This window comes from Asterias amurensis, chromosome 21 (genome assembly GCF_032118995.1).
Source record: "Asterias amurensis chromosome 21, ASM3211899v1".
NCBI lineage: Eukaryota > Metazoa > Echinodermata > Asteroidea > Forcipulatida > Asteriidae > Asterias > Asterias amurensis.
In genome coordinates, this window is record NC_092668.1 from 1,666,669 (window position 1) to 1,694,463 (window position 27,795).

At 39.5% G+C, this 27,795-nt stretch overlaps 1 protein-coding gene across 4 annotated transcripts; it reads left to right on the plus strand.

The window, feature by feature from the left end:
- Positions 1-298: 298 nt before the first annotated feature.
- Positions 299-27,795, plus strand: LOC139953176 (adhesion G protein-coupled receptor L2-like). 4 transcript variants are annotated; one of them, XM_071952612.1, is made up of 25 exons: positions 299-513; positions 4,028-4,120; positions 6,388-6,507; positions 8,470-8,799; positions 9,168-9,530; positions 10,319-10,375; positions 10,792-10,932; positions 11,925-12,025; positions 12,922-13,182; positions 13,852-14,059; positions 15,195-15,344; positions 15,584-15,650; positions 16,237-16,399; positions 16,620-16,669; positions 16,805-16,928; positions 17,335-17,444; positions 17,996-18,095; positions 18,728-18,890; positions 20,087-20,153; positions 20,568-20,628; positions 22,230-22,315; positions 22,777-22,903; positions 23,216-23,372; positions 24,114-24,367; positions 24,521-27,795. In XM_071952612.1, exons 1-25 carry the CDS (start codon positions 507-509, stop codon positions 24,599-24,601), a joined length of 3,441 nt encoding a protein of 1,146 aa, XP_071808713.1. In that variant the 5' UTR covers positions 299-506; the 3' UTR covers positions 24,602-27,795. The 4 variants fall into 4 exon arrangements, with proteins under 4 accessions (XP_071808713.1, XP_071808714.1, XP_071808715.1 ...); XM_071952613.1 differs by having other exon boundaries at positions 24,117-24,367; XM_071952614.1 differs by having other exon boundaries at positions 8,482-8,799.

Here is a 27,795-nt window from a genome sequence, read left to right on the forward strand (position 1 = left end):
TAAAACCGCAATTGTAATAAAATTGATGTGAATGGCGCTCTTTCATGTCTTCCGTTGTAACTCAATCGGGTTGTTTTCGCACACTGCATAGCCGCTCTATCGACCCGCAGCTCGCCATAATGGCTACAACACACATTTCTCATCACACCTTCGCGCACGCTATTATTATGTACCGTAAACCAGACTCTCTCACACACAGTCGCAGCTGCGGCCACGTGACCTTTCATGCTGTTCTAAAAATAGCTGCCTCATTGCTGTGGGATAATGACATGCACGAAGACATGAGAGAGGGGGAGATTGCATCTATGCACAGTGAGTAGAGAGGATGGAGGTCTTAGATGTATACATGTAGATGGTGACTTGGAGGAGCCCGTAGTTTTTCTCCATCTCGTCTTCTGAGTCGAGTGTACTCCAATATTGCCGCATATAAATACACAGTGTTTCTTGCGTGCGGAGAGAGAGGCGGTTTTACGTGCCTCGCTATTGCAAGCCGTGCAGTGCTGGATATGACAGGTGAGGGATAGGCTATGATGATGTATTGTGTTATATTGTGTAATGAATGGAGTCTAATTGATGGAGATAGTAAGGGTGTTTTACTGCGTAGCACTCGAGATTCAACTCTGATATTCAAAAGTCTCGTTCACTCAAGTCGTTTTCCAACAATAATTTGAAACATCACTTCTTGAATATGTATTTGTAGATCTAGATACTAATTATACGAAGACTGTTGTTTTGATAATTATTTTTATTGACTAGTCTGGTCCGAGTCATTGTTTTTGTTGTTGTTTTTCCCTTGTCGTGTCCAAGTCCTTGTCTGTCACAGGGAAATGTGTAAAATCAGTATGCCTTTAAACCCTTTTTCCCTGCATGATGGCTATTAATTTTTTACACTCGATATTCTTTGAAAATTTCTATACATTTAATTATTGAATTATGTGGCATCCATGTCACCTTTTATTTATTAAACTCGTTGTTATATTTTGTTGTCAACTGATGTTTTATTGCCATTTTCAACATGAAGAATACAAGTGCATCGAGTTGAATTGAATTGACTGTGTGCTGCATAAATGAATGACCATGGAGCACGTTGCCTTGGATTGGACGAGTTGGTCTATAAAAAAGCGTTTTGTAACCATTTGTTATGAAATGCATATGGTTGGAAAGATGTTTTAAAAGTAGAATACAATGATCCACACATTATTTGCCTCAAAATTGCGTGGTTTTCCTCTAACTATGCGAATTACGCAATTTTGAGTGATACTTGTGTGGATAATTATGTTCTACTTTTAAAAATATCTTTCTAATCATATGCATTTTATAACAAACGGTTACAAACGCTTTGCAAAGACCAACTCGACCGATCCAAGCCAACGTGTTTCTTTAAGTGTGAACATGAGCATTATTTTGCTCAATTTCGCGCAGTGGTAGTTTGGTTAGTAACTTATTCTGGATAAGCAAAATGTATTGTGCCGTATAGCTACTTTTGTGTGATTAATAAGCAGCTATCCCTTACAAAAAAAAAACTATAAGAATCTTATAGGAATCTTATAGGAATCAGAGAAGTGACGAAAAAACTATAGGAATTCTATAGGAATCCTATATAAATCCCATAGGATTCTATAGATATTTCGCCTATTAGATCGGACTTTTTTGTAAGGGATGAAATTGGGCCCGGTCAATATTCTGACCAGGAATTTCTTATAGAGAGAAATACCAATGTTTTAGTCATTATTGTGGAATGTTTGTTGTGGTTGGGACACCACAAATTGGTTGCAGTTTTCCCTCAATGGCTTTCATGAAGAGTGCGTGAGCGAATCAGACGTGTTGCTAATTTGATTATACGATGGCATGGCGGTGTATTGCCCACGGCCCCGAGCAGACGACAACAACGTGTGTCATTTAAATCTGCATACGTTTTTTTCCCCGCGCAAAATGAAACCCAACCGTTCGCCGTGCGCTGTGATGGACGAATCGTGGAATTTTGCTTGAAGCAATGCGTTAATTGAACAAAATCTTGTTTTCCCTGTGGTGGTGGCCGCGGTATGCATCCGTAAATAAGAAGATATTATAATTTCTGGCGGGCAAATGATGGCGATCATTTAACTGCTTATTAAATTAATTATCATGGGACTTAAAGGTACAGGAACATTTATACATTGCTCAAAAAGGTAGAGCAGAGGAATCCATCAAGGGAGTCCTTTAGAGTTTGTGAACGTTGTATTTTGTCAGCAGCTAAAGACACTGGATGGACACCTTTGGTTGTTGTCAAAGACCGGTATTCTCAGTGGTGTATCCCATCATTTTGTGCATAAAATAACAAACCTGTTGAACAATGAATAACGAAAACAACACCCGTTGTACAAAATGTGTGTGCTTTCAGATAAAAGGCTTCAGGGATGAAATAATGCCCTAGAGGTGCACGTTGCCTTCGGATTGGGCGATTTTGCCTAAAATAAAATTGCGTTTGTTATGAAGTGAATATGATTGGGAAAGATATTTTCAAAAGTTCAAACTATATTTGAAATAATATCCCTTGAAATTGTGCGTTTTTTGTTTCAATTTATGGCAGAGTGGTCCGTCGTTCTAATTAATTACTCCACAAAATGGCCGTTTGTAGCCTATGTTTCGCTGCTGTATCTTACAGCTGAGGAACATTTAAAGTTTTTGTTTTAATCACTACTCACCGTAATTGCAACACACAGTGGGTGCCTGAGTGCAGAACAATATTTCTCTTTACTCTTTAAAAGGATAAGGAGCAGAAGTTCCAAACTACAAAATTTGACTACATTAATTTTAAGGCAAGAAAGCCTCTTTAAAATCTTTTTCGAGTGGCTATAATATGCATTGCACGGAGAGTGTGGCACATCAATACGGTGTGAAATCAAATTAGATGGACTAGTTTGGGATTCGCCGAGGCATCGATATGAAGCATGTACTTGCTTCAGTGTAACATAAAGGAGGATTCTATATCACCGTTATGTTAATGTTTTGTACAATGTGTCCATGGCTTAAGCCAACAGCCGCCATTTTCTTTTAGTCGCATACCCTGCGTGCTGTGTTGGAGAAGTACTGAATCCTTCAGCTATACCAAAAAGGCGACAGACTATAAAGATTATAATATGCGTATAGGATTTGAAACTTTTCAAGGTGGAAGTATTACTAAGAGAGGTTTGCGGAACATCATGTGAAGATCTCTTTTGAGTAGTTTTCTGTTCAAGAACCAACATTGCTTTAAAGAGATATTAACATGTAGTGTTAACAAAGGCACTGGACACTATTGGTAATTACTCGAACAAGATTTAAGCATAAAAACGTACTTGCGTAACGAGTAATGGAGAGCTGTTATAAAAGTATAAAACAGTGTGAGAAACAGCTCCCACTGAAGTAACGTAGTTTTCGAGAAAAAAAGTAATTTTCCACAAATTCGATTTCGAGACCTCAGAATTAGATTTTGAGATCCCGAAATCAAGCATCTGAAAGCAAGCAACTTCGTATGACAAGGTGTTTTTTCTTTCATTATTATCTCGCAACTGCGACGACCAATTGAGTTCAAATTTTCACAGGTCTGTTATTTTATGCATATGTTGAGATACAACAACTGAGAAGAATGGTCTTTGACAATTACCAAAAGTGTTCAGTGTCTTTAAGGTTATTAGTGCGCTAATTCGATGGAGCGGCAACCATGTCAAATATTCACTAGTTCTTTGTGATACTGAAAAGGTACCAGACCATACGCATGAAATTAAAAATAAACGAGATATTTTTGCCAACATTATCATCAGCAGCAGAACATAATAATCGGGGAAAAAAGGAAAAGCAAAAATTATTCTGTGAAACAAAACTTGTTTCGGTTTTATTTGGTCAAAAATTCGACAATCTTATTTTAGACATCATTCCAACAGTCTTCAATAGGTACATACAGTAGGCCTAGTAACAACATTCAAACTGTGCATCAATATACAAAAATGTTGGCGTAAAAAATTATTGTTATTTTGTTTCTGACATGTACTTACTTCATTCACTGCAGGTGGCGACATCGGGACGTACAGAAGCTGCACTATGGCCAGTGCGACCGTGTTTATGTTATCCGTGGCTGCTCTCGTCCAAGTTTCAAACTGTGGTATGTACTTTTTCACTCTGTCCAGAGTTTTGATCACAGCTTGTTTAATACACCAAGTTGGAATAAAATTATGGTCATTTTCCGATTGCCAATTTTTGTTTACATTTCTTACCAGGAGTGGATAGCTTTTACTAGACTAAGAAACATTTTTTTTGAAAGTCACTGGCCCGCATTTTGGTTGGTGTATAATGGAAACTTATTTTAAAACTTAAATAGCTTATAAATTATTATGCAATGATGCTTTTGCTAAAAAAAATTCTTTCTTTCTTATTTCTTGTTGTCGGGGCGGGGGAGCGTCTGGGCCCAATTTCATAAATCTGCTTAGCAGAAAATACTGCTTGACAAATTTCTTTGCTAACTTAGCACAAATTGAGTGGAGAACCCGTCACAAAAATGTCAACTTAATGTAGTTTTGCCTGGTTACCTAGTGTTTATGTTAAGCAATACTTTTCTGTGCTTAGCAAGTGCTGTGTGCTTATACAGGCTTTATGAAATTCGGTCCTGATAGCTGGGGTGCTCAAAACCCTCGTCCTCCCATCAATATAAAATAACTTTTAGGTTCAGAAACTTTTCATACACTATTACACAGGACACAACAATCACGGAGTTTTATTATGCCGTTTTATAGTATTTCTAAAAGCATGTGTGTCATTAGCATTATCATTTCTATTTTGATCACACCCTTATCACTGTTTCGTAAAAAAACCACTCACTGCGCGTTTTCCTCCCTATGTTTGTCAACCTCTTTCTTAGATCAGTTGGTGTATAACAGCACCGGTAGGTTAATCCGGAGGTCGCAGGTTCAATCCCACTTAAGTCGTTGTTTTTGTTCAACCCAAATTCAAATAAACACTTTACATACAAAAAATTGACAAACACTCGTACCTAGACCACTTTTTTCTTCTTATTACATATCAGATTTAACCATTCACACAAAGTACACAAACATTATATTAATATTTTGTCCTTGAGAATTATTTATTGGATTTGGAATGGACATTGACACTTCAATCTCGGTGAAATAAAAAGATTATGAAATAAGAAGGTGAGGATTATCTTCCTCTGTCCAAACTGACGCTGAAAATAAACCAATTTAATTAAACTCTGTGACGTCAGAGTTGCCTTAACACAGGACTCACGCAAATTGTTGTCCCATCACTGAGTTTTAGAATTCAAGAGTGAAACATGACGCCTTGTGAGAGTAATTAAAAGACACTGACTACATGTAGAAAGTTCATTGCATGCATGCAAAGTGTAATTGATTTAATTGAAAATGACACACGAGGAAATTTACAGGCAAACAGTTCCAAGCCAACTCCTAACATTTTTATTCGCATTTTCAGTTTCCTCATAATTTTCCTTTATGGCCATAGTAAGTTATTAGCGACAATAATTATTTCCACAATATTTTCAACTATTGTAACATTACTTCAAAACAATTATTTCATCGGCAAATTTGCTGATGAAATCGTTTTTGTTTTTTTACGAAATTAATTTTCTTTTAATTATGTGCAAATAATAATTATAAACTAAACTTCAAAAAACAAAAACCTTTGGGGAGTCATATTTTTTCAAACATTGAGGAACTAAGAAACATGAGTAGGCCAAGCAGGCCTGTATAAATATAAATGCTTTGTTTTTGAAAGGGCAAGGACACCAAGGCATTTTCTACTTGGTAAAGGGCACTCTCTAATGCAAAGGAGTGAAAAGGCACTCTTTGAAAAGCCGTATGAGGGACACATCTTGTTCGAGTGGTCTTCCACTCGTTAAGATTGAAGTTAGCATCTTGTTCGAGTGGTCTTCACTCTTAAAGATTGAAGTAAGCATCTTTTTGAGTGGTCTTCCACTCTTTAAGATTGAAGTTAGCATCTTTTTGAGTGGTCTTCCACTTTTTAAGATTGAAGTTAGCATCTTGTTCGAGTGGTCTTCACTCTTTAAGATTGAAGTTAGCATCTTTTTGAGTGATTTTTCACTCTGTCCTGGAAGGAAACCCCTCTAGAAGAGTGAAATAACCGCCACTCTTTTTAAAGAGGCATTATGAGGGACAACTCGAAATGTAAAGAGTGGTGTTTTTCAATCCTTCACACTAGAGAGCACCCTAATATTGAGGAAATTGTAAATATTTCTTTAAGGGTCAAGTCAATGACCGGGATCACTGAGGCAATCGCCTCGCTTGCCTCCGTTACATGTCATCAGTACCCTTGTCCCATCCAGCCTTGTGATAATGTCATCTTGTCAATAGAAAACAATCCCTTTTTTCCGGGCAGGTCATTTCAGCGGACAGTGTCACCCAAATTTCTACAAGACGCCCACTTGTTTGGACACACCGGGAGCGTATTTCTGCGAGTGTGGGGCCGGGTTCGACTGGAACAGCCAGCAATGCATAGGTACGTATTAAACACCTTATTGGAAATGAGTAAATCACAAAACTGAATCGGACCTCGAGTCCCCCTTTAAGGTCCGGCAAATGAGCTGAATTTTGGAACCGTTTGGTTAATCCAATGTTGTCCGTCAGGATTGCACCGCCGCGCCCGGCCCGGCCGCATTTTTTGCATTTGAGACATTTTTTTCTTCCTCTAAATCGAAAAAAGGGTATCCTTAAGCAAAAAAATCGGGATTTTTTTTCGCAGATTGTAATTCTATACTATACACAGAAAGAAAAAAATGCCGCCTGGACAACTTCCGCAGCTACCACATAGGCTAATTAAAGGAGAGTACGGGCCGACTTCTGACAACCCCTTAATGCCAGACGAGGCTGGCAGCTGCTGCTGTGGCCGGCAGGGTCTGGGTTTGTCGTCTAGCTGTATTGTCAAAATATTGTGATTATTTATTTATTTTAGATCGGCGGACATTATTTTTCACTTTAGCGGCATGTTTACGCAGGCTTACTTTGTTTCTGAAGAATGTAAGCGTGTTTCTCAACTAATTCTACAATAATTTTCTGAAATTTTGCGGGAACTGTTAGAAGTTTGCATTACGATTGTTCTTTCTTGGTCGTGCGAGTCAATTTTTTTTAGTGTACATTTTTGTCCCATGAAATCCTTTTTCGTCAAAAAGTCTACTTTAGCAATGTTTCTGGTTCTTTTTGTTATTGTGTTTTTCTTTCCCCAAAGAAAATAAGCGATACTCAATTTGTCCAATCTTATCTATCGTTATGATTTTTTGTCTTCGGAGGGAAATGTATTCGTGAGGCTTTAAAAGAGAAGTTAATGCTCGGAAAACAAAACATTGCTAATTGATAATCTTCATTTCGGTAACTTATAAAGAACAGCGCCCTCTTGGGCTAAAAAAACCCCCAAAACACCAACACAGAAGTCAATGTGGCGACGACTTGGTCTGGCAGCGCGACATCCAAACCAAAATTCCTGACCTCCAGTATACCAAAATGAACTAGCCCGACCCGAGCAAAAGTTGAACAACGGAAGACTACATCAATCTAATATTAGTTGTTAAAACATTTTAACGGTGAGCAAAATTTCTATAACTATGCGAAAAGCTGTGGGAAAAGCCTCCGAACCGAACTGCCACTGAACTGCAATGGAATGTCTCCCATTGTTTGTTTCACTCAAGTCTTCGTTTGGCTGGTGTGTGGCGGCTGTCATGAATTAATTTAATGAGATCACAGTGTATTCTGCCAGCACTTTTTACGAATAGTTATATTTACAAAATGGAGTATCTCATTGAGATGAATTTATACACTGATTTAGTTTATTATTATTAGTTTTAGAAGTATTTATTTCAATTTCAAGAATGATTGACAAACTGGTGGCAGGATACAGAAACTTTTCATTTTGGAGTGACTTGGGTTGTCCGGACCGGGTTAGTCTATGGTCTACCTTGCTGTAAATTCGGTGCTGGGCCCGATTTAGTGTTTGGCCCAATTACGGTGTTCACTTCGGAAATATTTCCGTATGGCCACACCACTTTTTCACTCGATATGAAATAATACAGTAGTATCTAATTTACCTCAATGATATATTCCTTTTTGTTAAAATTAGTGAAAAAGTCTTTGAATATCAGTCTACTTTATTATTATTAAATAAGTCTAAACTATGGTCTGGATAAGATCAATGATACTGTACTTATTTATGTATTGTATGGTAGAACTAAGGAGGGTACGAACCCTCGAGCTAGGAGTAGCCATTAACAGCCCATTTTTTATAAAATCTATTTAAACAAATCATAGTTCTATTCTATTTTTATTAGTTGGGATACCTACTAGAATAGTTACTTCTAGAAACTATAAGGCTCCCCCGCTCACGGGGGAGCCTTATAGTTTCTAGAAGTACCTAGTAAAAGTAGTAGTAGTGCTGAGCCCATTTGACACTTTTTTCTTTGTAACTGTATAGCCTTGTCCATAGACTCGCGTCTCGACTACACAAACATCAGCAACAGCGCCCTCGTTAGCTATGCCGTCCTCCTCGGCAAGAACTTCCCCTCCCTCCAGGCCTTCACGGTCGGCCTTTGGCTCCGCCTCAACTCCGCCAACGAGGGGGAGAGCGGGAGGAACAGCAGCATTCTCTCCTACGGCTTCTCGAGTCGGAACAGCGAGGAGCTGTGGATCGGACTCGGAAGCAGCTTCATCATGCGGATAAGAGGGAAGCAGACGGCCGTTAAGCTGAGGCAGCGACTACCTCGTGACCAATGGTTTCATTTCGTCTGCACATGGAATAGCGAAGGTATTGAAGACAGTAATCCAGACCATTATCATGCTGTAGTTTTCAAACACTGAAGATGTGCCCCTGTAGTTTTCATTTAATGTTTTTTTTTCTTCAACGCATCAGGCCCTCTGGGTGAAACCAAACATTTTCGTTTGGGGTGGGGGAAAGACATTGTTTGGGGGATTATTGGATACCAATCATTTTAAAATTTCAATGTACTCTTGTACAATTATTGATGTAATATGCATTGTAGTAAATGTCAAAATTACAGTACCCCAAAACACATCATGTCCACTTAAACTCTTTTGTGCTCCTGAGTTTGATCAAAAGGTGTGATCCACATTGATACTGACTAATGAGCCTGAAACCGTCATTGTATTTCACAGGTGGTCTTTGGTCGTTGTTCGTTGATGGGCGCCTCATCAGCGAAGGGGAGAACCTCGCGACGGGCGAGACCATCCGAGCCGGCGGGGAGCTGGAAGTCGGCATTCGTCGCGACCGCAACTTCACCGAGAAGACGGACAAGACGATCGGCAACAAGCTTGTCAACTCTTCCTTCGACAGGGCGGTGTCGTTCAAGGGCGAGATCAGCTACTTAAACATGTGGAAGGGTGCCCTGGAGGCGAGTCATATCGCTGACATGCACCAGGACTGTACCTTCAACTACTGCGGAGACGTGGTGGAATGGGTGGATTTCAGGATTGGGACCAGAGGAAGTCTGAAGTTGCGCTGGCCGTCTGGGGTCTTTGGTAAGACTGGGCTCGATTTCTCAAGAGCTAAGACTGCTCTTTAAGGCTCGTGTATCAAACGTGATTGCTGAGCATAGTGGGTTGCCACAAAACAAATCACTACATGCTCTGTGAAATTGTGCTCTGTGATTTCGTTGTCCTGATGAAACTAGCTAGAAAAACACCACGTCCTTATGCTGCACAGCCATGATGACATAACACATGGAAAGATGAATGTTGTTATGGAAAGGTTTGCGGCAACACCATGTAATGACTATCTCTAAATGAGTTGGGGTGGTTCTGAAAAGAACCGTTGGTTTCAACTTGACGTTTTGATCAGTATGCTCTGAACCACCCCAACTCATTAAGAGATAGTCATTACATGGTGTTACCGCAAACCTTAGTTACATATCGTATTTCCACCATGCAAAGTCCTACTTATGAATGTTGTTGCTGCGGCGGTACACATAACTTAGAAATGGCTTTTCCTACTTTTATTTGATGTGCTTCTCTTCAACCAATGTTTACAAGTTAGCTCATGTATTTGGTCACATCCGGTTAAAGGTCACTGGCATAGCGCCCTCATATGTCTATGTTTAGTAAAGTAGTTTATTTCACCATCATCTTGTTTACTTTACCTAGTTCAAATACACCAGTAAGATTGACCCATTTGTCTCGTTCATCAAATTATATTCAATGCAAACACGGCTTTAAGGATCCATAATGTGTCGGCCAAAGTTTTGAATGCATGAAGGAAAAAAACCCACAAACTTTGTAAGGAGTTTGTCAAATTTTGTCTTGCATTCCAGATTCCTGCATTCGAGACAAAGAGGAAGGGTGCGACACTTATTGCACTAAAACAATCGGTAAGTACAATTACCAAATCAGGCCTGGGTATGAAAATTACCACAAATTCAGAGGTGTAATAGTATCAAAATTCCAATTTAATGATAAACAAACACATTATACACAAATTTATAGAAAGAATTTTTGTTATAAATTGTTTCCGTTCAAGTAGCCGTTTAAAAAGGAAATACATCTGAAACATATGAATTACCTATAAAAAGTAGTAAACCTGCACTTAATGTTCTCCTAAAGACGAGCAGAGTCTTTTAGAAACAGTGAGAACAAACTGGCTCTTTTCTGAGCCAACACTCCCTCAAGAGAGATTACATGGTTGGTATGGTACCCACAAGTTTACATCACTTACCTTTGCAACAGTTGCAGAAATTGAGTAGAGCTTTTGAAACCTTTGGATGCAAACCTTTTTCCATATTTTCAGGACCCCAGTGTAAACAGGAGTTTGCAGAAAATATCGAGTGGAACCACACGCCTGTGGGTAAGCGAGTTTCCATGCCGTGCCCAGGTGACTTCAATGGGCCTCTTGTGAAGGATGCCTCGGGGACGTATCAGAGTGTGGACAGTAAGTTAACAAGATCAGGGATGTGATGTCTCCGTTTTCAATAGGGAAACTTGTTTTATTAACACCCCCCCCCAACCCCCCTTCCCCCCCCAAAAAAAAAAAAAAGTGAAAAAAATAAAATAAAAAATAAATTAATAAATTAATAAATATTTAATAAAAAAAAGAAAAAATATAAGAAACAAAATAAATGATAAATAAATAAATAACAATTTAACAAATAACAAAATTCAAGCATACTGATCGAAACGGCGAGTTAACCCAACGGTTTTTTTCAGAACCACCCCAACTCTTTTATAGATTGTTATTACATGGTGTTACCGCAAACTCTTCTCTATCTTATCTCCACCATGCAAAGTTTCAAATCCTACTTAAAATTCAATTTATTTTTATAACTAAGATCAAATTCACCAGAAAATGTAGGCAAAACCTTATGGAACACCCCAGGTTGCAGAGTAGGACTGTCAAAACCAAAGGTAAATGTATGTAAGCAGGCTTCACACTTGAAATCTTTCGCGCTCACAACCTTTCACGCTTTGCACTTTAATAATAATAATAACATAACATTTAAAAGGTGCACAGTATCTGGAATGGTACCATTCAAAGGTGCCGGAAGCTAGCAAGCAGACAAATTGAACAGATGAGTCTTGAGGTTGTGTTTGAATGTAGATAGATCAGGTGTGTCCCTCGGCTCATCTAGGCAAGGAATTCCAGAAACGCGGTGCACAGCTGGAAAAAGCACAGTCTTCGTAATTTGCCAGACGAGTTTTGGGAACATAGAGTATGTGTGATGATGATGACGATCTAAGGCCTTGTCTGATGTATCGTTGTTGTAGAAGATCAGTAAGGTGGTAATCCATGGAGGGCCTTGAATGTAAGAAGCAAGATTTTTCATAGCTTTGCTTCTCTGGCTGCAGCATTCTAAGTATTTGTGAGGTTTGTTTTGCCTTAAATTCAAAACCTATAAGTGCCTTTTGTTTTTTACCCCCACAAAGCCAGACGAGGTTATCGGAAGTGCCTGAATGAGGCGGGACTGTGGGGAGAAGCGGATGTTTCTGAATGTCTCGGAGAAGACACAAGAAGGCTGAATAATAAGGTAAAGTAGACAACAACAGCAGGTGGTGCTTGAAGCTTTGCATGGTGTGGAAATTAAAAGAATCAACTATAAAGCAGTAAAATTGCAAGTGCATCTGTGACCATTTATAGTTCAAGTTTACCAACGTTGTCCACCCTACCTTATTTAAAAGAACACATTGCCTTGGATCGGTCGTGTTGGTTTTTGAAAAGCGTTTGAAGACGTTTGGTATGAAATGCAAATGGTTAGATAGATAATTTAAAAGTAGAATTTAATGATCGACACAAACATGCCGCGGAATTGCACAGTTTTCCTTGTACGTCGCGAAGAAACACGGTTGGTCAATTGAAGGAGTCAAAATTGACTCCATAAAATGGCAGATCGTGTTAGTTCGCGACATAAAAGGAAAACCATGCAATTTCGAGTTATACTTGTGTCGATCATTATATTCTTCTTTCAAAATATCTCTTAACCATGTGCATTTCATCAAACGCTTTTAAAGACCAACTCGTCCAATCCAAGGCAACGTGTTCCTTTAAGATACAAATGTACCATTAACAGTAAACTTGAAAGCATAACCATGTTTAAAATTTCTTTTGGACTAGTGTTGGCTCTGAAAAAAACCCCAGAGTGGTCTTGACGTTTTGAAGAGTATACTTTGCGCGACTTCTGTTCTAAACGTTGAGACAACACTGGCTCTAAAAACCAGCTCAATTGTCTAGTTGTAAGAAATCTGCTCTAGCAATGCAAAGGCATTTTTTTTTTGCACAGAGCTTGAGGTAGTACTGAGTATACAGTGCTTAATTAATACAAAATCAACATCGGATTAGTTCTTGATTAAAAATAATTCCTCACAGCCGAGTGGTATAGCCAATAACTGTATTTGATTGTTTATTTTTATTTATTTTTAAATCTAGATTAAAATGTTGTTTAACAACAACACCGAGGAGGGGCCGCCATCGAACCGGTCTAGGCTTATAGAGCTCTTAGAGGAGCTTCACCGTGATGCGGTCCAGTATCGCTCCAACCCGTCCGACATCACGGCGGATATAGAGGGCGTCCGCATGCTCTCTCTGCTCCAGAATGCCTCACTGGACCTCGAAGACGACGGCATCAACGCATCGATACGAGAGGGCCAGGGTTATACGAGCATGGAAGAGACATTGCAGTTTGTCACGGTAAGACGAGTGAAATTACTGCACGGCATTGACGTGAATCTCTGGATAAATATTGATTCTAGTTAGAGCCAAACACAAAGAGGAGATGATGAAGAAATTTCAGTTTAAGACGTTAGAGGAAAACCACAGAGAATCATTATTCCAGGGAAAACCCACGTAAGCTTGGGCGATATCTCGATATAATCGAAAATTGCGATACCATTTCTTATACCTCGATTTGTTTGGATTTTTGAAGTATGAAAATTGGGCATAGTAAAATATGAGAATTTTACACTTCAAATATAAATCGCGATTAAATTGAATATCGCGATACTTCTTTGACGATATATCACCTGAGCTTAAACCCATGCAATTGCGTAGCAACTGAACACCCAATCCACATAGTGCCCTCGGCGTGATTCAAACCGGGGTCACAGAGGTGGAAGGCAAGGCAAGACACCACAACACCAACTTGACCCCCCTGAATCTAAATTCTCAAAATTCTGAGTTCAATTAACATAGCCAATCACCAAGCAAGATTGCAGTGAAGACTGGTTCTGCACAGTGGTTTTGCTTTTAATAAATACCTTCAAAAACAGAAAAAAACAATTAGTATTCAGAATTTGTGCTTTTTCACAAACATAATTTGCGAAAACAGATCCATTTTCAATTCTCTTAATCTCCCCAAAGGTTGCGTGCAACATCTTTGACATAATCCTGGACGAGAGGAACAACCCTGGTTGGCGTCGGACGGCGCCACGGGGAGCCGAGGCCATCAAGGTTCTTAAGGCTGTCCATGAGTTCACTGACATGGTCGCTAACAGCTTGTTGTTACACATCAGAGCAGAGACCTTAAAACCGAGCGAATGGTCCATCACGCGCATCGGTTCCAATTTCGGTGAGCAGAATATTTTGTTTCAATTTTTTACGAAAATTTGTCCAATTATTTAAAGTTTGCCCTTGTTAAAACCTGTCAAAGCCTACAAACATTCGTGGGTGTAATAATAATAATTTATTGAATTACATGTATATTGCGCTGTCTCCAGGACTAGCCTGTTCGAGGGCGCATAATATTAAAAATGCCATAAGAAAAATAAGTAGGATTTGAAACTTTGCATGGTGGAGATAAGATATAGAAGAGTTTGCGGTAACACCATGTAATAACAATCTCTAAATGAGTTGGGGTGGTTCTGAAAAGAACCGTTGGGTTAACTGGACGTTTCGATCAGTATGCTCTGATCGTCTTCTGGAGAATGCTGGACTCTGATGCTGCATGCTGCTTAAGTACTAGGCGGTGGATCAGCGGTGATGCATGAAGGCGGGAAATGTAGGCAGGAAGTGAACTCGATGATGCGTGGTGAAACCTGTTGTGGAGCCTTGGGGGTTGTGTGGGGGGTGTGTGCTCACTGAACCGTGTCAGTAGGAACAAGCACAGGGGACAGTGAGGGTGTGGGGCCTAGGTGACTGAGGGTATAGATGACCCAAAGGCAGTCTAATAGTTGGGGCCTAGGGGGTGACCGTGGATATAGAAGATCCATTGGTCGGGAGAAGACACCGTACCCCAAGACATCGGCTTCCACATCAGTGACATCTGGCTCCCTCTTCTCCCGACCAATGGATCTTCTATATCCACGGTCACCCCGAGCGGTTAAGAGCACCGGATTCAAGCACTGGTGTTTGATCAGCAGGTTGTGGGTTCGGATCCCGGTCGTGACACTTGCTACATAAAATTGGGGAGGTAGTGCTTTCTGCTCTACCGGCCACTCCGAATTGATGATACCCAAGCCTACATCTGTGTGGACTGTAAAGAGGTTAACCCTGTTTCAGCCCTAGGAGTAGGTGGCAACGGCCTCTGGAAAAAATAATTGTAGCCCACACCTTGAAGTGGGCTTCAGGCCTTGTGTGTCAGGCGACCTGCATAATTTTTTTTTAAAAATCACAGGCATATTACTCGGTTGAGATTCAAACCCACTACCTTTGCAATTCTAGAGCAGTGTCTTACCAACCTGACTAAATGATGCTCTTCTCTGCAGCATTTCACATTCGAATCGTGAAGCCAGAGAGTTTCGAGGGCCTTGTGTTACCGGACAGCTCGCCCGGTATGGCGTCACTGAACGACAAAGATGGATACATCGATCTGCCAGAGACACTGTTTGAGGAAGCACCACTAGACGGCTGGCCTGGTAAACAGATTTTTTTACTCATCTTTCTAACAGAGATTTACATTTACTCCACGAAATGCCTGGGGAAAAATAGACTCTGTTAATTTTGACTCTTCCCCAAAAGGGTCTGCGAAGACCGAGTATTTCCAACAGTTGCATCTAAAGTGTGGAAATCATTGACTTATAAACTTGGACAAAAGTTGTTTATTCCTTTCTTGTCCGTCCCTTAATGTTTGCATTTTTTTCTTTCCTGCTTACAGAACATGTGGCCATATCCTACACCAGGTACAACACTACCTTGCCCGAGTACTTGCCAAACCATCCAGAGTAAGTACTTTTTGGGAAAAGTTTGTGGATCATCCATTTGGGCGAGTGATCCATGTGGAATGATGGGTGTTTATTTTGAACACTAGGTGTTTCATTTTGCATACTTAATGTTCCATTTTGTACATTAGGTGCTCCGTTTGTAACCCCTAAACCTAGGTGTTTCATTGGACTGATGGGTGTTCTATTTTGACTGCTACAAACCGTGGCCATATCTCGCTCTGCCCCTTGTTCAATGTTGGCTCTCATTACGCAGTCAGCACTCCAGCTGGGGTTAACAACATTGAGCGGGGAAACGAAGAGGGTATGTTTATAGACCTTATGCACATGACGACATTTCAGTAGGGCGCCCTCACCTAGAGGTCAAAAGGAGGTTGTTCATTGGCCAATCCTGTGCGCCGTGCATACAAATCTGTGCGTCACCATTTTTCCACTAAGATGGCCGCTGGATGACGTCGATGCATAAGGTCTATTGTCACCAGGCATTCCATTTGGAACACACCATGCTTTCTTGAAGGAGTCAATGCCCCCCCCCCTCCCCATGATTTCAAAATACCTCTCTCACCATTTAATTTGGATTTCTTTCAAGGCCTGTCATTGTGAAGTTCTACCGCGACAAAATGAAGGAGCACCTTCACAAACATGACAACTTGAACAGCGTCGTCATGGCAACCAGGGTGCACACCAAGAAAGGCCCCATCGTCTTCAGCAACTCCTCGGATCCGATAAGTTACGTCATGAAATTCAGAAAGGTGAAGAGCACAAAATTCTTTTAAGGATTTTTGTATCATTAATAATCATAAAAAAACTGCTCTTGTATAATTTTTGTTCTAGTAGCACCTTTGTTCACTAGGCCTTCTTATAAATACTTGTACACACATTTTGCACTATGGAAATAAATGTCGTCAATTTGAACTGAAATGAATTTTTATACAAATATTTTAATTTAATTTTTACATTCCTTTGTTTCAGCTTATGAATATCTCGAATCCAGAATGCGTCACCCTGGGGAGTAATCCTTTGTAAGTACGGTGTATATATTTTTTTTGTGCAACTTTATGTTCTATTTGAGTTCAGAACTGACCACTTTTGGTGGGTAGTCCCCCAAAAATCCATGCCTCTGCTAAATATCAAATGTATTCCTTTTGCCAACTCAGACCCAACGAGTGGGAGTGGGTGCAGCAAGGCTGTGAGGTGACGGAAAGCGAAGAGGATCATGCTCAGTGCAGCTGCACCCATCTTGGGGTCTTCGCCATAACGACCGACATGTACGACACTAAGGTTAGCTATGCTCGTTTTTGCTTTCACACTTAACCCCCTTTACAAGTATTAACAACAATAACAACATTAAATGGTGTTTGCAGCTTTGCATGGTGTGGAGAAAATATGAATAGTGCACTTGCGGGTACAACCATGAGTAAAATCTCTTTTGAAACAGTGTTGGCTCTGAAAAGAGCCGATTTGGTCTCGACGTTTCAAACAGTATACTCTGCTCGTCTTCAGGAGAACAACAACATATTACCAAACCGAAAACTACAGACTCGGTTTTTGATAGACAAATGGGTGATTCACAAAATGGAAAAGTCTGACGGGGTACTGAGGTTCATTTTGACGATCATCTCCCCAATGACTCAGTGTCTTTAATGTTGATGGAGAATAATGTTTTGAAACCTTTTTCCTTTCTCAGTGGAGGCCGCAGGACCCGCCACGCTTTTCGCTGACCGTAGCGTCCTACATCGGCATCTTGGTGTCGCTCTGTCTCTTCACAACATCTATGGCTGTCTTCATATATCTCAGGTCGGTACAACAAGTTTGACTTGTTAATACAAAGGTCAGAGATTCAAGTAGCCCTCTGGACCACCAGACAGAGTCCAAGGTGCTATTCAAACGACATCAATTTAACCGGGGTCCCTTGCTTTATTTTTAGCATGGTTGTAAAAATGTAGCAATGTTTGACAAGATTTTTGCAAGAGCACTTGGACAGTAAAAACAAAGTTGATGTCCTTACGCACGAGGTGCATTTTGTGAAATTTTATAAGCATGCTACAATTTAGCAAGGGACCATTGCTAAATTGCTCTCATGTGAAAGGGGCTCAAGAGTCCAGTTTTAGCATTGGGCCAGACTAGAGAAGTATATTCCATTTTGAAACCCTTCAAAGTGGACTATTTTGAGGTACATCATTTTACCAAAACGGCCGCCCACAATGAGCAACTCAGATGGGATTTGAAACCCACAACCTCTGCATTTCAGAGCAGGGTAAGAATCAAAAAGAGAGTGAAGATAAACAAGCAAATTGATAAAGTTATTTTTTGTCCAATATTGACCTTGTGTGACCTTTTTATTATAGATGTGAAACGGACACCGTCGCCGTGCATCGTAACCTCGCTATATCCATGATCTGTCTACAACTCTGTTACTTTATTGGAATCACACGTGATGAGAATGAGGTAAATTAACTTTTTTGGATCTAAATAATCAGCAGTGGGCTGTAACACTACCATAAATGGGTCTCATAGTACAAAAACCTGTATGGAAATAAATAATAATAATAGGGACATTGCCAACATAGGGCTAGATAGCTCAGTTGGTAGAGCGCCGGCACGTTAATCCGGAGGTCGTTGGTTCGAATCCCACTCTAGTCAATTTTTTGTTAAACCCCAAAAAGAAAATAATGATCAGCCCTTTGAGATGCCAAGTTGTTATTATTAGTATTTTGTTTTAATCAAATTTTTATTAGTATTTGATACCTGAAATAAAAAGTCGCATCCCCTTAAGGTTATCCCTGGCTGCCCATTTCCAAGTTGCACTTTGGTGCGATCACTGGCTACATGGCAGTTATTGGTTGTATGGCTTATGTCTTGCACCCCCGAACAAAGATATTGACGAAAACGGAAGACCGCCAACATAGGGCTAGATAGCTCAGTTGCTACAGCGCCGGCACGTAAATCGGGAGGTCATTGGTTAAAGTCCTACTCCAGTCAATATTTTCTTTTATTGTTCAAATTCAAACTGTTTAAAAACTTAACCAGTCAGTTTTCCTTGTGGTTAATTACTTGATATTTTGTTTTTCCCGATTTAGACGGTCTGCAAGGTCTTCGCCATCTCTATCCACTTCTTCTTCCTGTCCACCTTTGCGTGGATCTGTAACGAGGCGTTTAACCTCTATATGGAGGTGGTCAACTCCATCCATGCCGACACACAGCAGCAACGTCCTATGCTGAGGTACTACATCATAGGATACTGTAAGTTTCCCTAAACTTTTTTTCGCATATCTTTCCCTTTTGTTCTCACACTTTGTATTTCGTTTTATGTTAGGCTTTTAAGTATTGACCAAATTCAGGGCTTGAAAATTCAGTACTGCAGTGCTTGCAGTTAAAAACAATTCCAGACCAGAATTTGTTTGTACAAGACCTGAACCAATAAATGGGGTACTGTAAGATCTCCTAGATGGGCGGGGGGACTTTAGGGGACTCTAAGTGGCAGCAGACTTACCGTGTAAACCCATTGTTTTTGGAAATGTCAGACTGACAGTAGAATCAATGAAATCACACAGGCCCCGATAACGAGAACGAAAACGATAACGATAAAAATGCACGCCCTCGATTGGTTGAATGAGCGTGGGCGTATTCTGCGTGGAGCAATTCAACCAATCGCGAGCGTGCATTTTTATCGTTCTTGTTTTCGTTCTCGTTATCGGGGCCTGTGTGACCGGACCTTTAGTCGGCTGCCACCTAGCATTAAAAAGTCTCCCATTCTTCTTGCTTTCCGAAAGTTTCTTTAGATTTTGTGTATAAAATTATATCCGATTCGGGGCTCGAGTTTGGGATAAAAATCCACAAGACTGCATGGATTTATTGCTCAAAATATTTAATGGACCAGAAATTTTGTCTACAAGACCAGAATCAAAATCAAAAAGAAACTTCCTGAGTCCAGGGCCCAATTTCATAGAGCTGCTTAAGCAAAAAAATTTGCTTAAGCAAAAAAATCATTGCTTAGTAAAATCACATTACAGGCCAAGACTCCACTCAATTGTTATGCTAAGTAAACAACAGCTAAATACCAGTCACAAGCAATGTATATGGCATGACATTTTTGCTAGTAACATGTGAAAAATAAGCGAGCTATTTTCGTGCTTAAGCAAATTTTTTGCTTAAGCAGCTCTATGAAATTGGGCCCTGACAACATGCATTTAACTGTTTAGAGAAGATTTTTCTCATCTTTTTTGGGGGGGGATATCAAGTATATTCAACAGAACTCTAAGGTATTTTCCAATTTTAAGGTAAATATTTTTGACTAGCTCGCTCTGGGCTTCTTCTCAGCTGGTCAAAACTACACCCCCCTGGAAAAACTCTGTGCCTCCCACCCCTGGTGTTTCCATGAAACAAAGATAATTCTGATGGCTTACTTTTTTTTTCTTTTTTTCTGTTGATTTCTGAAGTGTTTCCGGCTGTCCTGGTTGGCGCTGTGGCAAAGGTCAAATGGGATAACTATTTCTCTTCGGATGTGTAAGTAATTAAACGGATTCTTAGCGTCAAATTCTAAAGGTTGTGCCAAGCGCACTGGACTCTGGCTCTGGTGTTTCTAATCAGCAAGATGTGGGTTTGAGTCCTAGGATTGACATTGTGTCCTTGCGCAAGACCGTTAAGGTACTGGACACTTGGTAATTACTCAAAATAGTTGGCAGTGGCTGCTGAATGCGCCGCAGCACCTTGTAAACCTTTTTAAGGTCCTACATCAATCATTCTCGAAATAATAGGTAGAAATATCTTTTAAATGTTTCTTTTTGTTCAAGCGCCTTGAGTACTTCATTATTAAAATAGTTAGTAGGGTAGATGGCCTTAGCTTTGGATCCAAATCGGACCTTCTTCAGAGGCATATATTTCATCTAAGTCATTGCATCTATTTCTCTTTCTCTCCAGATGTCTGCTGGATCCTGTGCATATCTGGTATTTGATTGGACCAGCGTTGGGGCTCTCCGCGGTAAGAACGTAACATTTCAATCTTCGTAAACCTCAAAATTACCTGTTTAAAAGATGGCTCAAATTTCATAAAGGGGGCAAGTTCAATGCAGCTTACATGAAGCAAATTTTCCTGCTAACTATTATGAAACAGTTTGCTTAAGCGTAAGCTTGTTTCACAGGTTAGCATGAAAATTAGACGGCCAGCTTACATGTTTACCATGAATTTGCAATGATGCGTCATTCATTTTCATACAGTAAGACCTGGAAGACTTTCATGCCTTTTCAGTTTCAGTTTAGCAGCAAGTTGCTATAGTAGCTAAAATGTCAAACTGCCCAAAACTGATAACTTAACACGCAACATTGTTCGGATTCTATTTCTATGGTTCGCACGAAAAAAAAAATCTCTTTAAACACTTTTGAAGGAAACAAATTATTGCCCTTTGAACTGTGTCCATCGCACTAGACTTGACGCAGTCCGTTTTGTTTACTACAAATTTGGAGTGTTCATGTTTTGTTCATGTATTGTTTTGCTGATATATTGCTGATTGTAATGTGGCCATCTATTCATCTGATTGAAATGTTTACTGTTTTATGAGATGCTTTACATGTATCTCAACCATGAAAGAAGTGAATTTGTTTTGATATTTGCAACTTTTCTTTTCATAATGCTGTGATATTTACGATTATGTCTGCCCATGTTTTCAATGTCTATGTTATCTTTTACAACTCCTTGTGACATTTTTCAGTGAGTTGATTTTTTTTGTACGTGTTTTTTTTTCAGAACTGATTGATTGCTGAAGATATGTTTACTTGATCCTTTATTGCTTTTAAATTGATCACATTTGTGGATCTTATTTGTTATTTTTTCATGATTTCACTTTTCATGGTTAACTGTTATAGGTTTTCTTATTTATATTGTAAAGCGCATGGGAGCAGTTTTGCAATGGATTCAGCGCTATATAAATGTGTCTCCATTATTGCTTCATTATACATAATTTGTCTAATTGCTTTGTTTATTACTGTTAATTAATTGTTCTGATTAATTTTGATTTACAAATTGATTAGTTACTTGTCATCAATAGGCCTATAATGAGCTAGATTTTGTTTAGACTTTATCTCTTGGTTCAAATTAGTTCTCTCATTTTTTTCCTGGAGTGTATTTTTTTGTCGTCAAGTTTTGTAGAACTAGCTGTATTGTGTCAATAAATAATCGTATTTGCCATTGTGTTCAAATATGCTCTAGACTTGCACAGTCTGAAGGCACTATAATATTATTGTTATCATAACAATAATTCAGTATTATCCTTACATGTTATATAGTACATTGTTTAATAATAATAATAATAATAATAGGTATTTGTAATGCGCCAAATCAATCTAAACTCTAAACAGTTGTTTAAGGCGCAGCAGAGACAATGTAAACAAAACTTTTATGAACATGAACATATCCAGTGAATGCAATTAGAACAACAATAATCAATAATCACTTTTAGTTTCACAATGATTTAGGGTTAAGTAGGCTTATCAAATGAGTATGCAATATCAATAATTAATTAACAGTAGTTATACAGTACATAGTTAGCGATAATGTTAACTCTTGAGACTGTTTTCTACCCTTAGGTGACGGTGTTCGTCTTGGTGTATACTGGTAAAGCCATCATGGAGAGTTCATACTCGAAGGATAGAGAGGCAAATAAAATCATCGGGTAAGTGAACGGAATCTGGATTCACACTCAGGAAACGTTAAGAGTATATTATTTGTTTTAACCTGTAATCCTGGTAGACCCACCGCACCAGAAAACGTAACAGGTGAAGCTCTGTAGGACTGTGGTGACTAGATCCAACACCACACAGAATCCAAACAGATATGGTTTGTCGTTCAGACGGAACATGTATGCTATCTCTTCACCGACCTGCAAATGCGAAACGAAATTTTGACATCACAGCCCTGTTTTCGCTGCGAATGTTTCGCAAGAGTTGAACACATTTCAACTGTTGGGAGTATTCGTTGCGAGTTTTTGACGTCTACATTCGTAAGGCATTCGCATTGCAGGAAGTATGAACCAGGCTTAACACTAAGCAGTGTATACTCGGCCTAATAAATGTTTTTGTTATTATTATAAAAATGTATGTATATTTTGATTGATTGACTTTGTTTGGATGGTAGGAATCACTGTAAAGGCTGCTGGATTCAAGGAGTTCTGATGTTGATAGCCTGGGCCTTTGCCATCCTCTCCATCATGATGTACAGCATGATACCTCAGATACTCTTTGCCATGTTCAACATACTACAGGTAAAGAAGAACCAAGCTAGCTCGACTAGAATGTTTTCAGTTAATATGTGACTTTTGAAGAAGTGATTATCTTGAATCCACATTTCAAAGGTTTGTGTTTAAATGAACACGTTGCCTTGGATCGGACGAGTTGGTCAATAAAAAGCGTTTGAAAACCGCAAATCTTTAATATTTTTGTGGACTATTCTTGTGTTATACTTTCTTCTTGCTGAATTTGTATAAAAGAAAAGTTTTGTAGGAGTTTACAAACAACATCCTTACTGTTGAACCCATTTTTAATATTTTCTCATTACTTGTTTATTTCTGTTGAAGGGGGCGTTTTTCTTTGTGTTTTTCTGTGTACTGAACGGGGAGGTCGTAGAGATTCTTGCGGAACGTCGCTCGACGCTCGGCCTGACCGTTACGCCAAGCATTCCGCGCTCTACCAAGTACAGCGTCTACCGTCGATACGTTCCAATCAAGGCTCTAGGTAATGTACTTTAATTTGGAAAAAATTATTGACGGCCTGATGATGTTTTGAACCCTAGCTGAGTGTTTCTCGAAGGCGAAGACACAGTTTGTGTCTCTGGCTAGAGAACAGTAGCGTAATCAGACAATTTTATTGGGAGGGGGAAATGGCAAAGACATAATTTTGGGAGGTTGATTAATTTTGGGAGGTTGATTAATATCACATTGGGGTGGGGGGGTGGGTGGGGTGGGAAGGATTCTGAGTGTTGTTGGGGTCGGCTTTCGCCAACTGGTTACACCACTGGGCTAGAGATCAGGGCCCAATTTCATAGAGCTGCTTAAGCAAAAAATTTTGCTTAAGCAAAAAAATCCTTGCCTAGTAAAATTAATTTACCGACCAAAACTCCACTCAATTGTTATGCTAAGTAAACAATAGCTAAATACCAGTCACAAGCAATGTGTATGGCATGAAATTTTTTGCCAGTAACGTGTAAAATAAGCGAGCTGGTTTCGTGCTTAAGCGAATTTTTTGCTTAAGCAGCTCTATGAAATTGGCCCCATGACTCTACTGTAGTCTTTGGAATAAACAGCCTCTATAAAGCCACAATATGTCCCTTTGGCTTAGGATTCTGTCTATATTTTGTATCTCTGTGTATGTTACATCTTGTGCCCTTCTAAACGTCACCGATTGTATGAGAAATTGGGCCCAGGTGTAAATCTTTTCCCGATTTCAAGCTAAAAGTTTTCCTTTCACATCGCTCAGTAGGTACAGGAAAATCAAAGAGGACCCAGCCTGTACCCCCGGCTGATACCCCAGCCAGCCCCAAGGAGGCACGGCACCGCACCCCCTCCAGCGGTGACACCTCCCCCGACCTCAGGAACGAGGAGATGTTAGGAGTCAAGGGGCACCGGTTTGTAGCGGGGACCAGTTCGGGCCCAGACTCGCCGCTGATCGGCATGAGTAGTGCACAGCTGCAGAGGAAGTTTAAAGGGAAGAGACCTCGAAACGAAGAGACGGTGAGTATTCACTGACAGGTTCCCAACCTGCAATGGTGATAAAGTATCCTGATTGTCTTTATACCCGAAAGGGATCTGACTATTTTTGTACAATTTTGTACAATTCTGACTTCTTTGTGTCATTTATTTGTCATATATCTGTATTATTTACAGAGTTTGGACGTCATGGCCATCCGGCCACCAAGCGGATCCGTCACAGAGATAGACGCTGGCGACATTGTCACGACAGTCTGATCAGCAGTGACGTTAAGTAGCATTTTGATCGAAATAGAAATTAAATTTTACTAAACATAATTTCATCACCCTAACTTAAACTGTCCCCTAACACACCATCAAAATTCAACCTCATGTTTCACTTGATTTTGTTGGACTGAGCACTGCACTAGTATTATGATTGTGCTTTACATAGGATCAGGCATACCGTCCGCCATAAATCAAAGTCCAACAGTTTGGATGTTGAGTTACTGAATAGTGTTGGACTGAGGACTGCACTAGCAAACATATCATGGTATTTTACATGGGAACAGACATACCACCATAATCAGAGTCCAACAGTTTGGGTTGCTTGTTTGGTCCGGATCAGTACAAGTTCTTTAAGAACGAAACAGAAAGAGCTCCATGCAGAAATAAACAGGGTAAGTTCCTATCAGAACTGAACTAAATGATACAAGTTCTTTAAGAACTAAACAGGGCAAGTTCTTTAAGAACTAAACAGGGTAAGTTCTTTAAGAACTAAACAATACAAGTTCTTTAATAACTAAAAAACCCAAAACAAGTTCTTTAAGAACAAAACAGGAAATTATTCAGACGTTCTCAAAATCATTCCAAAAAACTACAGAAATTTTAAGCGTAGATAATTTCTCAGGTGATTCTACTCCATATTGAGTCAAATAAAACTACACCGTAGAGAAAGTGCTTCCTGTCTGAGGGCCTGGCCTTGAACCTGCATTTATGAGCAGCACGTATTGCACGAACACCAGCATGCGGAGCCTGCGCGGGAGCCCAAGCCGCGGTTTGTGAAAGGCCCTAGTTCACAAAAACCTTGAAACTCCACAGAATGCTTGTAGGTACTGTCTGAACATCTTTTGTTCTGTGTTGGTCCACACTTAGTGATGTAAATTCAGTACAATACAATATTATGTGTAGTTAACGACTATGTTTATTTAGCACCAAAGAATTGTATACCATTAATGTTTTTTTTAACGCAACAACTGAAATTGAACTTCACAAGGAAACGTCTAGTGCTCAAGTTTTTTCCATTTTGTAGTCAGGCCTGATAGTACTTCACAGGGGCAACAGAGGCAATTGCCTCCATGCCCTGGTTGTTGCCTCGTTGCCCCTGAAATTTTCCTGTAGAAATGCCCCTCATAGAGGCGCCCTTTTTAGTAACGAAAAATTTATTTTGCCCCTTAATGAGCTTATGTGTTAGGCCTGTATGTAGCTTTCCTGGGCACTGCTTCATAGAGCTGCTTAAGCAGGAAATAAGTACTTACCAGTTTCCTGCTGAGCAAAAGTGAACAAGGTACCAGTCACAGATGCTTCATGTAGCATAGTATTTTGGTTGGTTACCTTATTCTGATAAGCACACTTTGTTGTTGTTAGCTACTTTATGTGTTTAAGCAGCTTCATGTACTTGGGCAAAGAGGCTCAGTTTCATAAAGCTGCCTTAAAGCAGAAAATATTGCTGAGCATTTTTTCTGCTTAGCGAAATTGTGTAGGACACCAGTTAGAAATGGTACATGGTAGATGGTATTTTAGCTGGTAACCTTAATCTGGTAAGCATAATTTGCTGTGCTTGGCTAGTTTTTGTAAAGCAGCTCTATAATAAAAATATAGGCCCTGGTTTGAAAGTGTATTTTGTGTTTAGAGGTGGGGTATTTTTTAATGATGTACATGTATTTAAGCATAAACTGGTACTTACTTTAGAGGCTTTGCAGATGTATATATAGTTTAGCAGATGAGACCATTTCTATGGTGTCTGACTGTTTTTGTACTTATGTGGCAGAATATAAAATTGTCCAATAAATTTCGGCTCAAATTGTCCAACAATCTTCAGCTGAAATATTTAAATGGAGAGAATTTTTTTTATATTTGAAGGTAAAGTGTAATATGCGTATTGTATGCACTTTCTTTTGGTCAATTGCATTGCATGTTTGTTTTATCTTAGAGATGTACATGTGCTAGGAGCATTCGAACTTGGGTTTACTTGGTGTTTGTTTGTTACGTAGATGTTTCCATTGGAAGGAACACACAGGGATAGTAGATTAAAAAAGAGGTAACTTGGCTTCCATTTGATCGTACACACACTTGAAGAAACTGCCAGGGCATTGAACACCAGTTGTACATGGTCATTACTGGAACAACAGTCTGCACAACTGTTTACAGGGATGAGATTGTTCAGACTTTTGGCTGAATTCAGACTTTTTATGTCGGCCTAGTGAAGAAAATCAGACAATATTTTTTTCCACAAATAAAGAAATCCTCTGGTCTACTTATGTAGTGTTTTGGATACTGTTTCCAAAAGCTCCTTGGAATCTATAACCCCAGGGTGTACCAAATGGTAGAAATGGCATCATTTCAACATAACATACCTTTGAATTTAGATCCAAGTTTCAGACTTTTTCGTTAGTAATGACTGTCACCTTTGTGTTTAGGATGTTTCATTTTCCTTTTTTTTATATGATTATTTGTATTATTTTTTATTATTGATATCCAACAGCGGATAGCCGCCACTTACAGGTATCATGAAACGAACATTACAGAATTGGTTTTTGCTAACAAAACAGTTGCTGGCAGTGTAATCACTTTATGTAATCCACCATGTACATAAACAGACAAACCTGTAGAAGTTTGAGATCGATCGGCCATCTGGGTCACGAGAGAATAATGAAAAACCAATTACAAATTTTGCATTGCATCGATGCCAAAAACTCCAAACGCGAAGTTAGATTATTTATTTCTCATCAAATATGACATTTCAGACAGAAATATTTCAAGGGATGTTTTTCTACTATCATCATCAGACCGTGTAAGTTTTTATGTAAATCTGTGATCTTCACGATTTTTGTTTCTCACCAATTCTGTGACGTTCCTTTAATAAACTATTCATTCATTTATTCTGGTTGTGAAGCCAAGGATTCTCAAAAAAGCTAAACTTAATCACTTTACTTGCCTAGAACCCAATGGAGAGAAGACAAGGAAGGATGTTTCAGTTTTAGATGTGGGAGGAAAACCACAGAGAATTATTTCAAGGAAAACCCTCGCAGTCGAGTAGGGACTGAAACCCAATCCACATAGTACCCCCGCTGGGATTCGAACCAGGGTCCTAGAGGTGGAAGGCGAGGAAAGATACCAAGAATGTTGAAATTGTTGTTTATTTGTTTATGTTCACATTGTTGTAAAAAAAAAAAAACTTTGGAAATAAAGTG

Bases quoted from the DNA above. Each gene is read 5' to 3' on its own strand.
- LOC139953176 (XM_071952612.1), top strand. The intron at 4,121-6,387 runs GTATGTACTTTT...TTTTCCGGGCAG, and splicing joins CGTCCAAGTTTCAAACTGTG to GTCATTTCAGCGGACAGTGT. The intron at 22,316-22,776 runs GTAAGTGAACGG...TTTGGATGGTAG, and splicing joins GAGGCAAATAAAATCATCGG to GAATCACTGTAAAGGCTGCT.